General features: G+C 34.8%; 1 protein-coding gene across 1 annotated transcript; it reads left to right on the top strand.

Annotated features, from left to right (window-relative positions):
• The first annotated feature begins 14187 nt into the window (after positions 1-14187).
• Positions 14188-15047, top strand: LOC119638982. The gene is made up of 3 exons (XM_038036157.1): positions 14188-14370; positions 14431-14864; positions 14925-15047. Exons 1-3 carry the CDS (start codon positions 14242-14244, stop codon positions 15007-15009), a joined length of 648 nt encoding a protein of 215 aa, XP_037892085.1. The 5' UTR covers positions 14188-14241; the 3' UTR covers positions 15010-15047.
• Positions 15048-16149: the final 1102 nt, after the last annotated feature.

The raw sequence follows: 16149 nt of genomic DNA on the forward strand, positions 1-16149 counted from the left end.
TACAAACACATGTATCATATACAAAGAGAATGCAAGAGAGAAAGAAAAACTAATGAAGTATTCCTTTGAACAGTGGATCAAATTTCGAAAAAAGCGGTCCCGAACCGATACTAATTTCTTCGGTAATGCCTATGGTGGAGGAGACTTCAGTCGCATTACTTTTAAAATTTCATCGAATACTTGGGCTTTCTATTACATCTATTGTTAAACAGACTAAGAGTAAACATTCTTTCCCAGTCCTAGTCCTTATTTACTTTTCGTGGCCACCAGTTTCGCGAAAATTTGTTTCTATCCAAAATTGAACAGATATTTAGCGACTAACAAGGCTTTATACTAACAAAGCCTAAAGCTATTCTCATTATATAATTTTCGCACTGTCCAATACTGTTTTACAAATATTTTCGAATTTTATTTATCTGCTGGAAGGAAAAGCGTAATTTGTTATTAGTTCTATAGTTTTAAGCTCAATACATATATTGAATAATACTTTTTAGATATTTAAGCAATGCCAGGTGCATGGCTTTTCCGACTCAAATTCATGAAATACATGAATGTATAGAATACTAAATTTTAGTAAATTTTCTCATATTTTTTTAAAAGAGAAATCACTGTGTTTTCCCACCATCTCTCTCTGTCTCTCTCTCTCACAAGTTACTTTAAAATATCTCTTTTACGTTTGCATACATACATTTTGACTTTTTTACTTTTATTACTGCAGACTTTTTTCAGCATTACTTCACTACAAGATGGTGGCATGTTAAGCAACTCAGTTTACTTGGCGAAAAGAAGCCAGAGAATTGTATGTGTTTTATCGCAAATTTCAATACTTATCATGTCAAAATAACAAAAGATAATCACAAAATGTTTTGTTAACTGGCCGGAATATTCGACGATCGGCAACATTCTTCAAACTTTAAACTTCAATTAAGATCTGTTCACGCACTTTGACAATTACAACCCTTTTCGATATTGAGTGGGTGTTTCTGTTTCACTTTTAGACTAGAAATTTAAACTGTTTTGATAAATACGATGAATAATTAATTTGATTAATGATTCTCGCAACTACAAATGGGTATAATAATAAATAAGCCTAAACAGATCCCCAAACCCAATGCTATTTGGGTGTTCAATGCTTGTATCCGTATAAAGGAAATATAGTGAATATTAATGGACATAAACTCTTGCTGATTATCAAGTATAGTAAAAAGATACAGTTTATAAGAAAGTGCTTCGTCTAATGTCAGCGACGGAATCAGTTTTTGCAGAAATTATGGAACAAATATATGGCAAGAAAAACTGCAAAACGCTGTATGTCACCCAAGCCATTTACGGAAATGAGTTTGTCTAAAGTATACCTAAGGCACACAACGTATCTTAATGTACCTGAGCAGCTCGTGTAGTTTTGGTTCTTATATTGCGATATTCTAGCAAAGCCTTAGCACACTAGAAAACTTTTTTGCATTAGCACCACTTAAATAACTCTTTCTTCGAGGTGTGCGGGAAAAAGGTGCTTCTTCTCTCGTGAGCACCTTACACTACGGCATTTTTAGAATATGTGCATCTTCTTGTATTGCTGAAGCAGAATGGTGGGTACTAAAGCTTCGTTCCATGCTTACTGTACTTTTAATATATCTTTCATTTCCTTGTATCGTTTTGCCTTCACATCTCGCTTGAGAAACCTTATGGTACTACAATGGCTGTTTTTATTGTTGTTGTTATACTTTTTGCCAAAATTAAATTCAAATTATGTTGTTGTAATTGTTGTTGTTTTGTGTGTTTTGCTGGTATTTCTGTGCGCACAAAGTACTTATGTCTACGTATTGTATTATGTACCACGATCTATGGCATGGTCGGGCGAAAAATCTTTTTTACGTTAAGAATATATATGATAGAAGAAAAAACAACATCACGAACAACAACAACAACAACACTGGCAACAATGAAGATATAGCATAATTTACAACAACGAAAGTGTAAACTTTTATTTTCATAACGAAACCGAAATAAATTTGTGAACCCCTACAACCAACAATGGTTGGGATTTTTATGCATAAATTGGACTGCAGATAATGTCTGACTGAGTAACTGTTCAAAAAAACAAAATGAAAAAGAAATTCAAAAAAAATATATGAATTACTCTTGCACTGAGAAAAAGAGAAATACGCATAGACCACATAAAACGATTTTCTTAAACTATGTAAAATAAGTCTGAAAAAATAAGGAAAAGAAATCAAGTGCAACTCCATATGGTCCTGTAATATGTAAATTTGTTTAAATTAAAAGCTTCTTCGTCTGATACGGCGTAAACTTTGTCTGTCTGCTGTATGTCTGCGTGGTTGTCATTGAAAATTACTATAGGTTTGTATTACTCTCGGTAGCTGCACAAAGGCACTTGTTAGAGCTCAACAAGAGCACTTGACGTGCTTACCAGGCACTCATACGTTCGCCTTATTCAGTAATGTAATATAGCCAAAATGTGATTTGCATAATTATGAATGACGTGCATTTACGAAATTTGTGAAGCGACATATTTTTCCCTAAAAAAAAAAAATTGTATAAAAACAAAAACACAAATGATGACAAATGAAGGAGTGTGTCTACACCAACGAAATATACACAAATTTTTAAAGCGCTTTTGTAATTTAACACTCTCTTTTATGCTGTTTTCCTCCTTTACCCTACCACGACGACAGTATGTTAATGAAAACACAAAAGTACTTTTATGCTTACACGCATCGAAAGCATCAGAGTGATGCACTTGTTTTTCTTGCAGACTCGCGCGTATTCATATACACGTATAAATATACATTTAACCAAGATTGAGTGTTTGAAAGTTGATATCACACACATGTGTACCCGTTGTGCGTTCTACTGACACTGCTTGCATAGTAATAATAATAATAAAAAAGGATAACAATATAATCAGCTTAATGAGTAGATTTTAAGTCAGCTTTACACATTTACCGCACATAACTCACATAGCGCTTAATAATATCAAGTCGAGAAAATTCTCTGTCGAATACTTTCACTCTCTCTCCCTCTCTCTCCACGCTTACATTAACTAACTGATTGTATCTGCATGTGCTGGCGCTTGCTTTTCTTTCCTTTTTTTTTTTTTTTTGTTTTAATTCTCCCCAAGCCATGATTTACCAAATTAAGTACTTTAAGGGCTTATATAACATATGAAAACAATAGCAATAACAACATCAACGTTAGCAACAATATCGGTAACCAGCGTTTAAGATTGCACGTGATTGCACGTCGAGTTTTTTTGCCCCCTTTTTTATTGTTTTGTGAAATTGTCATACAGACATTAAAATGAAATGTCACAACCACCGTCAATAATATTATTCTATTCTTCATAGCACAGGCAACGCACATCATGCCTTTTCCCCACTAATGTATTCCTCTAAGCAAATGGTAACATCTGCTTTTTATGGTCATCCATCCCGTTGTGGGTCGCATTCAAAAGCTAACAAGGTTTAATTTATGTGCTTCAGTTTTAATGGCATAAAAATATTTGATTTTATTACGAAAAAGTTTCCAAAACTTTTACTTTGAAAAAAAATTAGTTTATCAAAAAAAAAAAAAAAAAACAAAAGAACTATGACACGTGTGAGATATGAATTCAATCAGAATTGAACTGAATTGCGACCAGCGAAACACTTAGCCTTATTGCTAATGTTACGGGCATATGCTCTTATAAAAGCTGAAGTTAGTAGAAACGAAACAATGAATGAAGAATCGGTGAACGTTATTGCGGTCCCTAAAAGATATCTTAGTTTTATTTAAATTATCCTAATTAAGCAAACCAAGCCTGGTTTTCATGATGACGTTTACACACGTTAGCGTCCAAAGAGTAAATCTAAGTGATCAAAACTCCATTCTCTTTCCTGCTCAAATTTGGTCCTCTCAATTCTTATTGTGGATTTACTATCATGAACCAATTTTCACAATGAAATATTGATAGACCTTCGCTTTTTATAGTATAAAGATTAAATTTTCGTAAAAACGGTTATATGAGAAAGGGATCAAACGACTGGGCTTACCAAACCATACCAATTTGGAATGTCGAAATACGATTTGCCAGTGACTTGTGTCGATAAATTGTAAAAATTGCAATTTTTTTCCATATAACGCCTTCATAAGGAAAGCGGCAAGGTAAAGGGACTGATTCGAACCATTTTCAATAGTGTTAGTCCTTGGGTCATGTGGACTGAATGCAAATTGAAGTGAACAGACGTCAGACTGAAAGATGAACATATGAACTGACAGGCTTAGATCGATTGAGAAAATGATTGGGAATTGGTCAGTGTAACTTAAGGTGAGTCTATTTTAGGCCTTTTAGGTCGTATCTACGTCAGCACAGACTTAATATACCACTGCATGCAGCCACAATACAGCCACTACGTATGCCGTAATTCAATATAATTTGTTTTTTTCGCTTTCTCTTTTTATGTAAGCATAACGCAAGAAACTATGCGATACTTCGAGGCCACTGCTCTACGATATTTGGTTTAATAAAGCAAGAATAAAAAAAAAATAAGTAAGAAAATTATATTCGGCAAAGGCAGAATCTCGCACGCCCACCGTTATGCTTTTCGCATTATGCTCTTCAAGTTCTTTTATTTGACACGCATATCGCTAGTATTATTAAGAAAAAAGTGATCTACCTAAAAATGGGTTAACTTCCAGATAGTATGTCTTTATTTGAGTTTTAAATATTCATAGATTGCGCTATGATAAATAACCATAAAACATCAAAACGATGAAAAAAAGATAACTTAATCGCTTGTAATTTTGTGCAGGCGCGGCCGACTTTGTCCATTTTTGCTCGTAAAGAGTAGAGTGTTTCACAAAATAAATGTGGCAAAGTACAGCCTTCTAACTTTTATAATTTATTAGTAGCGAGCAAAAATCCGCAAATTTTCTTTAAGGCAAACAGATATTCGTTCAGTTTACGATTCGCTGCGGGCTACTGCTCTGACCAATTTGGCACCTTTTCAATACCAACTTGCGTGCAGAAACTTCCAGTGTTTCTACCAAATTTGAAGACGATATCTTTATTTTGGCGACCAGAAGAATGCCAACAATTTCACGCTAATCAAGAATATATATACTTTATGGGGTCTCTGAAGCTTCCTTTTGAGGATTATGAAACATTTGAAAAAAACCAAAATGAGTAAATCCTCTCCTTACAGTGGTGGATATAAAAAAAAAAATGAAAATAATTAAAGAAAGCACTCACTTATTTACATCTATTCGTTCAACATATCGATCAACCCCTCTCTAAAAGTTTGACTGAGTAGTTCGAATGCACATTAAAAAATATACAAGCATATACAATATTAGCGCCTGTTCTGCTCTTAAACATGATGAATCTCAGATCTTACAATGGACAAAAACCTTCTTTTTTAATTGATGGCACTGCTTTATTTAAATAACTTAATTCAATACGTTTAAGGATACACCATTTCCCTCTTATATGCTGCGTGCGTTGCCAATTTTATTCACGCATAGATTTTAGGCCAGACAATAGTCTTAGTTTAACTGCTAAAACATACATAAAGCAAACCAGCGTAGAACGGATCATGTCTCTACATACGTTCTTGCATTTCTAGGCACCATCTTTGAAAATATTCTTAGGTAGAGAGAAGAAGAAAATTGTTTACACTAGATAGCGTCAATGCTTACAGGAACAACTAAGATGCGCAGAGACATGAAAATTATACAGATGAGGCACTGTACCCTTTTGCCTGAAAGACGCTATCAATCTATGGAACGCTCTACAACAAGATATTACAAAGCAGCCAACCGCTAAGCCAATTGGTATTCTATTTTTTTTTCATTCTTACACATTAGTCAAAATTTTCTGCATTTCTGTAGACCTGATCGTGTATTTAGACTATAATAAAGATATTATGTGTGATCACTAACCTAGATGAAATTTGCTCACATATACTTCGATTTAGAAGGTCTTGTAGTATTGGTGTTAACTTGAACAAATAAAATAAAGTGAAAACTAATGAAAACAAGTAAGAAAATTAAATTCGATCGAATTCTTTATACCCATCATTGTTTACCCCAAAAGAAGACAAAAGAAGTAAAAGAACAAAATTCCCATACTTTGTAATATGAAGTGAGCGCAGTTGATTTCTTCTATTTTCAAAATAAAAGTTTTTGTTGTAGGGGCATGTGGGCGCCTTTGAAAAGTTTAGGTCAAATCGAAATTCTTTTGTAAATTTGTAGGCGATATCTTCATTTGCGCTAACGGAAGAATGTTTACCACAAATGCTACAAAGTTACGCAAACAGGCAGATGGACAGACGAACAGGCGGACATTTTTAGGTACATTCACGATTTGAAATTGGCCAAGAATCTGTACACTTTATGGGGTTTTCGAAGCTTGTTTCAAGGCGTTATTAAGGTATTGAAAAAACAATCAAAGCCTAATATACTATAATAGTGGGCACGCGTGGTATCTGCCTTCAAATTTTGTACATTTATTTGCTGTAGTTTATGAGTAATAAGCAAAAAAAATAATTTTTCATTGCCTTTGAAAAACAGAGGTGTTCTCAGTTTACGTGATGCTTCGACTGATTTGGCCCATTTTCAACACCCACCTGCGCGCAAAAACTTCCAGTGTTCATGCTTCATTTTTGCTACCCGGAGAATGTTTACAACATATTTTAAAATTTGGTGCTGATCAAGCAAGTAGTATATATATATATGTATATATTTGTGGGATCTCTGATGCGTCCTTGTGGGCGCTGCAAACGGTTTAACAACATTAATAATTCCTTTTTCCCGTCCATTTTTTACTGCTTGAAGTTATCTCTTGCTGTTCCATTTGGTTTTTTTTCCGGTTTACGAAAAGATCGCTATATTGTCGAAGAATACATATCTTATATAAAAATTGGAAAAGTTTTGATTAGTAATAAGCATTATGTTGAGTGACATATATCACGTTTGGAACTAAACAATATTCTTGCAAGGAAGAAAGAAATAAAATTAATTCAAGGTATATAGCAACTAAAGCTATGGATACAATTTTAAGAATTTTAACACAATTCATAGGTTTCAGTATTGCATGAGCTCCAAAGATATTAAAAAAAGAAACATAACGAATTCCATCATTCATTTACGAGCATTAATCAAGAGAAAACGAAGCCACCGGTGTTCATGCAGTTGCCTGAGTGACTCACGCCTTACGTTTAAAGTCTCGATTGTGTTCAAAGTGTAACTTAAGTGCATGTTAGCAGCTCACGATATTTCTTATTCCAATTTGCTTGCCATCAGCTTACCTATTAGTTATACACAGACAGAAGTGCTGGCATACAAACGGATGTAGTCGTTGTCCTTTTTGCGTGTTTTGTATGTGTTTAACATATTTTATGCATGCCTGCAAATCAATTTAACTTGATATTCTTTTGTTTTCATGTTCTTCCATTGCCAGCACTCTTTAAGCACAGTATAGTTATTTGTCACATTCACTACATCCTATGGTGATATAAAATCAATGTTCTCAAGCACATAAGCAGCCATAACACAGTAACTATACAAGTAGTTACCATCGGTTGCCTGGACTTAAAAATAATTCTTTCATATATGCGCGCGTATGCGTGTGTTTACAACGCTCTAATAGTGTTTTTTATGAGCAGCCGTTTTATGTTTATACACACAAGCAAGCACAAGCGTATGCATTTATGCTATTATAGCAGTTGACTCTGAGTGTCTAGTGCGGCTTGTTTAAACTTGCACATATCAAATATTCTTACTACATAAGCTTCAGTTGTCGTCTCTTTTTTTTGTCTTACTTTTCCTTCTTGATGTATTGTAATCATGTCCTTGGCATCATTACACAAACGACTCAAGTCAACTTTAACTTTAGTCAATAGATTGAAAGTGTATTGCGAGGCCAAACCTAACAACAGAAAACATTAAACGGTACATGTACATGCACATGAACATGCGATCATAGTGAGTCTCGTGTGTAACAGTTATTTGTACTCATTACACAGACTTCGTCGGCTGGCTGACTGGCTGGTTGGTTGTTGGTTGGCTGCCATACTTGGCATGTTGCTGATGTTGCCGTTGTTGTTATAGTTACAGCTGCAACAATAAAATGCACTTGAAACTGTTGCTGTATTGTTAAATTTGTCTAACTTGATTGATATTGAAGAAAACAAGCACACATATACATAAACTCGACATACCCACCTGTTCTAGCAACGGAATTTCATTATTTCACAACGAGCTGCAAAATGAGACCAATGAGAGTCTATTTTCCTTAAACTCTTCTACTTTTCCCGTTGCTTCAAGTCAAGTTTATTGGATTACATTTCAAAGTAGAAGAAGAATAAGAGGAAGAAAGAATTTTATTAGGTTTTCTACATGCTTTTTATTTTTAGCCTTTGTTGTACGTACATATCGGCAGACAGTTAAAGCCAGACATTATAATGTGATTAACGTTAAAAGACATCAACTCCAAGTCATGTCTTAGCTAACAGTTCATTTTAAATAGCTACCTTAACCTTCATAAGATACACACATAATCACTGGCAAGTTTAATATAAAATAGAGATGAGCTAGAATTTGGAAAAGTTAAATTTAATTAAAAGTTAAAAATAAATTTTTTCGGCTTAAAAAAGTCTAAAATTTGACAATTTGCGAGTTAGATGGCAATGTTCTTAAACGAAGGGGGCGAAGGGCGGGGGGGGGGGGGGTCACTTATGGACAATGCGATCAATAGGAAAGAAATACAAAGTTTAATAACTCTGTTAGTGGCAGTTGTAGACGCACAAAAAGAGCTTTCCTCTACCTCACTCGTCCTCCTATGGAAATCCCGGAATGGAGCCAATTTGTTGTCAACTACTGCACCCCGTCTAAGAAATCATCATAAGTGCCACATTATCCAGCCAGTAGGGATTTGGAAACTAAATCTGCACATCATTTGTGTTCCTGTCAAGAGACGTTGACATGACCAGTTATATATACTTGAACATTCCCAAGAAGTTCGAAATACCTCACAGTTTCTTAATTATATGTTACTCGTCATTCATTCTGAAAGACACATAGCCACTCTATTGACCACATCGGCCAGAACTTCATTGGTAACCACGAAGCTTTGCGACACTGATGTTAAGAATTAATTTGCGAAATATTTTTGAAGAGATTCATGTGCTTAAATTAACTGAAAATCGCTCGCTAAAACAGTCAACTCATTTATCTGACGTTACCACGTTTGTGGCGAGGGAGGGTAGTCAAATAATTCAATAATTTTCAGCCATAAACAAGACAGTAAAGTACTAAAATTATCGATATGTCCTTGTATTATGTAAGTGATGACGAGCCTGATGTCAATTCTATTAAAGGCCCATGGCGTTCAAAAACATCAAATACGGCTATGGAAAAGTTCCATTAGACACTATTGCCATTCTATTTCGTGTTTATGGCGCGATAATGCAAGCGTCGCCGTGATTGTCGGGTCCGACAGGCTTGTGAATAAGTGAGATCAGGAGGAGGTAATTCTTTCACCAACGATCTGAATTTGAAGAGAGTAAGTAAAGTTGTCACTCTTCACGTCAACGTATGACCTATTTGTTCAAAGATTTGCTTTGGTGATTACAACAAAAACACCTGAAACTTCTCACTTTCAGGTTCGGCTGCGAGACAAGGTTGCGGTTTACACCAGCGTTTTTTTCTACACTTTTTTGTTTTTAATCCCCGAGAAAATTTCTGAATTCTATGATTACGTATAAAAAATTCGTTTGTATATCTGTCGGTTAATTTTGTGGAAGATAACTTTTAGTTCTACCTGCAAATGTAGTAACACTTTCGCTGCTTTACAGTGGGGACCAAATATGTTCCTTGCAATCGTACAGCTTTGGAATTTGAGATAAACTGTCTACCAACGTTGCATATATTCATTTTAGCGATGTAACTGCTGTTAGTTAAGCTTAGTTGAAGCAGCAGCGCCTATTGCATCGGGTATTTCCGACGCCTTATAAGACTGATCTTGATACTGAATTAATTGCCGTTAATGAACTACCTGCCACTGTAGCTGTTTACAAAAATCATACTTTTATGATAGTTGATAATGAAAAATTTAAAAAAATTTGCTACACCAGAGCCATTTTTGTGAGACGTCCTTAATTGAAGGCGGTCTGCGACACATTGTGTAACTGGTGCAAATTTTTTTGTGTTTGGTGAGTATTCGAATAGATAAGTTCAATTTCTAAAAAAAAGCAATCTTTTATTAATAAATCGTATTTTAGTTAAGCTATCGAAAACTCTCTAAGTATTTGTAATGGAGTAATGGTATCTCGAGAGAAACCTGTTTACGGTTTTAGAGTGTGCTACAGACATACTCTTTTAATTATTTCTTTCCGTTAATCGAAGCCCGTCACCAAGAAACTTCCTTTACATATAAATTTGCCTTTATTCTCTTTCCTCGAGGATTTTTTGATAGAACAAATTTATAATTCCACATTCAAACTCACAATCGACTCTAGAAACTTCATTTAAAATACTTAATTTGTTAGGAGAAGCATCGAACAAACAAACTTAAATGCAAAATGTCGCTGTTCGTTTGAACATAGTTGTGGAGACAATGTTAGTGGGTACTCCAAGAGCTTGGTGCTGAGAGAAACTAATGTTACATTAGGACTTCAAAAAGCTAGCGGAGAACGGCCGGAGTTGGGAGTAGATAAGAACGCAGTTGGAAACGTTTAACTTAGATTGACGCACATTTTCATCGGGACTAACATGGCCTTCAAAGCTGTGTCGACTACTGCGCGGCGAATGTGAAGAATTGGAATCTTTTTTGATAATTCTGATAAAAAAAACTCCAATATGTTACATTTGATAAGCTTAAGGAATCTATTCGGACTATTAAATTCGAAACATGTGTTTGTATAAAATTTGCTGCCTTTATGGAATAAGCATATATATTCTCAATAATTCCAAAGATGTGAGAATAAGAGTTCAATTTGTTTATAATTTTTAATATTGTTCAAGTATTTGTATAAAAATTGCGTGCATGCGAGAGTAAGCGCATAAAAATTTGCCTTCAACTGAAAATGATTCTCAATAATTCACAAAGATGTGAGAATAAAAGGTGATGAAGTTAAACAAAACCCTGAAGGATCTATTGCGCAGATAAGAGCTTATCCATTTCACTAAATAGAAAGGGAAGCCAGAGGCATGGAGTTTAAAAATAAGAAAGTTGTGGTCAACCATATCAAATGCTTTGCTTAAATCAGTGTATATAACATCTGTGCGAAAGCCACTAGAAAAAGCCTTGAAAACATGACAAGTAAACTCCAACAAGTTGGTGATTTTAGATCGCCCTTTCCGAAAGCCGCGCTGGTGCGGATAAATATACGAATTAATGGCAAAGGCCAGATGCTGAGTCACAATACGCTCGAACAACTTGGGCAAGACACTCAACTTGGCTATGCCTCTGTAGTTCTCAACAAGTTGTCTACTTCCACTTTTGTGGATAGGAAACTACTCTTCCAACATGAAGGGAAAACACCTAAATACAAGGACGGGTTAAAAATCTTTGAGATCACACCACATAACTCGACAGCGCAAGATTTAAGTACACATGATGGAATTCCATCAGGTCCAGGCGCACAACTGTATTTTAGAGAACTCAACCCTTTAGAAACGTCATCTTCCGAAATAACCAAGTTAGGAATTGAAACCGAGTTAGTTATAGGATATGGGTAGTTTGCTGATAAATCGGCACTAGCAGTCGAAAAGTTTCGACGGAAGTATTCAGCAAAGAGGAAGCAGACCCATTAAAAGAAACATGCGAGGGAGATGTGGAAATTTTTGTTTTTGAGTTAACAAATTGAAAAAAGTATTAAGGGTTAGCAAACAAAGAGGATTTAACGAAATGCAGGTGTTTGCAATAATATCGGTGGTTGAGAGAGTTAAATCTATGCCTTGCCGCCGAGTAAGCGAAATAGTCGAAAGCAGAGCCACTTCTCGAATATTTTTTGAAAAGCGTGTTTTTTCTATTTTTGTAATATTCAATTGTCTTATTAAACCACGCGGAACACCCGCTTTGAGGAACAGATGTAGAAATAGGTAGACTTAATATACTGTAGAACGATGACAGTAAGCTTTCAATACTTCCAGTTGAGAAACCAAGCATTATATGTGAAAGATGAGATTTTAGCATTGAAGCATTTTTTATGGATTTTATGGAAATCATAAAATTTATTTGAAAAAGGTGAATTTGGAACATTACAGTAGTTCAACGAACCATCATGCTTGTAATGAAAGGAAATACCCAATGCTGAATGATAAGGATCCTCAGGCAAACCAAAAGGAAGACAACGATTAACACAAATTTCAGGAAAATTGGCAAAGCAGAGATCAAGCAGTCTACCATTAAAATTAGGGGTACGATTATATTGAACCAATTTCTGATCAAACAATTCATTTAAGAACACAACAGCAAATATCATTAGTTGGAACAGGAGGGTTCACGGTTGGGGAGTTTAGAGTTAGGGAGAATATAGATGGCGTTATCGCCCTTGCACCAGCAGCTTGTGCCACTTGCCCAGTCTGGTGACCAGCATTCACATTCGAACGGCCAGGGGGAGAGGATGATTTATTTTTCTCTTTATTATTTTCAGGCGATGACACTTGATTAGAGTGAGTGGGGGCCTTGAGCGGAGATACCCTTACCACTTCACCATAGCTTAAAACCGATGGACTTGCCGGTTTGTTTGTAACTGTTTTGCTACCAACCGACTCAACAATATCGGAAACATTAACGTTCATTTTAGAGGGAGCGGTAACTTGTACCAACGAATCAGATTTAGAGAAACTCAGAGGTGACGTCCCACACGCTACGCTACGGGTTGTTATTTTTCTGGCTTGGAAAGAAGATGATGCTAAGTGCCTTAATGGTTAAAAAAAACTTATTATTAATAATTTCGAAAAACACTTTGAACAAATTTTCTCTTAAATTAGGTATTTGTGTCAGTTCATGTCATTGATTGACGTCGTAGGGGAAACATTGTTGAATTTGTCTAGGAAGCGATTAATATAAAAATTTGTCGCTACACTAAGGATAACAGTTTCTGGATTTTGTTTTGAGAATTACAAAAACTACAAATAACTATTTCATTACGTCAAAAAATTAATATTCATTAATACAAGTTTCGATAGTAAAAACTAATTATATAAATGTATGAAAATTTAGTTTTTTTCATGTCAGTAAAATTTGACTCTTATCGGTTATCCTATGAAAATTGTTAACAGACTCCGTGGATTTCTGAAAAAAAAAAAGTAGTGGCCTGCAATGAATTGAGCATAGGTTAGCAGATCATTATCTGGTTGTAAGGCAATACAGATTTAAACTAAACGAATAAAATAAATATATGAACTCGAATTTTGTCGAAGCTTAATACTTTTATAAAATATCCCCTATTTAAAAATGCATTTGTTTTAAAATATCACCACAAGAAAATATATATTGAATTTAGTTAAATACTTGAATAAGGCATCCATACGAAATATTGCGTTGAATGTCTCTTCAACAGAACAAGAAGATCTCCCAGTTCTCAGTCTCATATCTATCCAAGAAGTTATTTGGGTCAGGCTGCGCTTTACATTCTTTAAATGTAAATGAATGCTTTTTAGCGATAAGACAGGAGTTAGAAATAAAGAGATAGGTCCTTAGGTTATAACTCTCCAGCACTCATTTCACCCAAGCAGTCTTTTTAGGGCGCTTGGGGAAAAATGAACTTTTCTTTTTGCACAATCTGGAAGGCTTAAGTAATGTATTAAATCAATAAAAAAGAAATTTTCTAAAAAATATACAGCGACACTACCCCTTAAACTAATTTTTTTAATCGACCGCAACTCATCCCGTATTTTTTCTGCATCGGTATCAGAATTGCATTACTCGCTGTTACCTCCTTAATAGATAATGCGACACATTAAATTCAGCTGAATATTTTTTATTCACATACCATTATACATTCGTTTCCTACATAATGACGAATAAGCCTAATCTACCAATTTATTATTCACCAATTATCTGATAACTTAAAAATGCCTGGTCTTAACCCTTTACACTCCCAATTCTTTATCATGTCAATGATTCGCAATTTATCAAACCATTGATAATGGAAAATTAGTGTTAGAAGACTGTGGCTCATGCATTCATTGCCCTTTTTATAAGTGCGAAACAACATCTGTTTAATAGAGCGGAAAATGTTAAGCAAATTAAATATTTTAACTATCTTCATAATTACAATAAATGTATCTCAAAGAATTCAGGCGGCTAGATGGAGTTGTGCTCGTAATGCTTCCGATATACCTATGCAGCAATATTTAAATAAAGTGAATCAAATTAAACATTTTTTCTATTATATCAAAGAATTTATATTGATCTATCTTTAGACATCGGGAGTGTGGTACGAGCAAGTACGTATACCTCCAGCAGAAGTTCCTGCCTGCGTTAAAGTTAAAGCACCTTCGAGCGTAGAAAAAAACGAATATCATCTAGAACTAGATTACGTTAACAATGTCAATAAAAAATGGGAATTCATGCAGGAGAATTTAACCTTTCCATGGGCCGACGAGGTTGAAAATGGGAAATTCGTATTAAGCTTTGATAATGGTGAAGTTAACATTACATACAGATTACTGAATGCAGAGGACGGGAATTTGATGCTACTTTGCGGCTACGCGGAAGGGCTTTCAGCTATACCGGTATTTAAGATTTTAAGTCGTGATATAGTACCCGATGAAGAGCAGTTAACGATTTTGTTGAATTCACTAGAAAAATTGGGAATAAAACCTAATCAAATTACTCGGGTTTATCATGGCGAAAGGTGAGTGCAGCCGCGACATAATAATAATTGAAAGAAATTTCTTGCTTTTTAATTTTGCAGGTGTAACAGCGCAAATCGTTTAAGACCGGTAACTTTTGTTTTTGTATTTTTTGTTGTTTTATTTCGCATAGCATACTATGTATAGCACCGCATCAAGTACTTTAAGTTAATAAAATATTTAAAAAAAAACAAGAAAGTGTACTCAAAGAGCTATTGGCATTAAAACATTTTTCAAGACGCAAGCGTCGTATAGTGAAAAGAAGTGAAGTTTTAAGCACATCCTGTGCGTATCGAGCTTCTGACTTCTTTATTAAGCAAATGGGGTAAGGAACTCTTTCGGGCTAAACTAGCTTTGAAATATATCACGTAAACCATCGCCTAGCCACACCAACTTGTGCTAACAAAACAGAATGGTTCTTGTTTTGTTAACCTCAATGTGCTATTATCTGTATTAAAATGCGCTTCACAAGATATACACCAATATAAAAGCATATAAGGTACTCTTATGCTTTGTTTAAAAAAAACTGTACTGGTATTATATGATGAAATCATTTTGAAATTTCAATGCAAAGAAATTGTATCCGATTGGAAAATACGTCCTCGCCCGCTTTTTCTCTGATGATAAAACCCATCAATTATTATATTTAATAATTTTAGCTAGACGCATTATGTTAGTTCTCGCAGTAAAATCTTACCTGGCCATGCAAATACGTTTTGTACTACTCGATGCGTGCCTACCTCTTAAACACATATTCCCCTATCTAAGGACCGTAGTGCAAGAAATACTTCCTCCGCTTGTAACACCCAAAAAAAAAAAAAAATGAAGAGACTCTATTACTTATTTACTTCGCTTACAAAATGAAGATGCAAAATTTCAATCGGATGAAGTAATATTTTTTGAATTTCTTCCCATATAAAAGTGTTTACAACAAAAAGTTTTTTTTACAAAAATAAGGTCGAGTTTTTTACATTTTATGGCGGAAGAGCGAGTTAGGATTGGGGTACACTAATATAATCATATCAAAAGCAAAAAAAACTTTAGTCGGTTACGGCCCCCCATTTACAGTTTTCCTAACAGCATCTTATTATTGCACTCTTATCGGAACCAAAAGGGTGTACAAAGTTTCAGCATGATTTGATACATAAAAGTGCCCGGAATATTAATTCTGAATTTCCATACCGATGCGAAATCAAGTAAAAGCTTATAAAATAGTGTAATGGCGTATTAAATTAATATGGAAAATTTAATTGGGATGAGCTCAGTTTCTGTACACAAATCCGTGCA

Source organism: Glossina fuscipes, unplaced genomic scaffold, assembly GCF_014805625.2.
Source record: "Glossina fuscipes isolate IAEA_lab_2018 unplaced genomic scaffold, Yale_Gfus_2 111, whole genome shotgun sequence".
Classification (NCBI taxonomy): domain Eukaryota; kingdom Metazoa; phylum Arthropoda; class Insecta; order Diptera; family Glossinidae; genus Glossina; species Glossina fuscipes.

Excerpts from the sequence above, each read along its gene's own strand:
- LOC119638982 (XM_038036157.1), top strand. The coding sequence starts at position 14,242 with ATGTTAAGCAAATTAAATATTTTAACTATCTTCATAATTACAATAAAT. Across the intron at positions 14,371-14,430 it reads TGCAGCAATATTTAAATAAA|ACATCGGGAGTGTGGTACGA; the intron begins GTGAATCAAATT and ends ATCTATCTTTAG. Across the intron at positions 14,865-14,924 it reads CGGGTTTATCATGGCGAAAG|GTGTAACAGCGCAAATCGTT; the intron begins GTGAGTGCAGCC and ends TTAATTTTGCAG.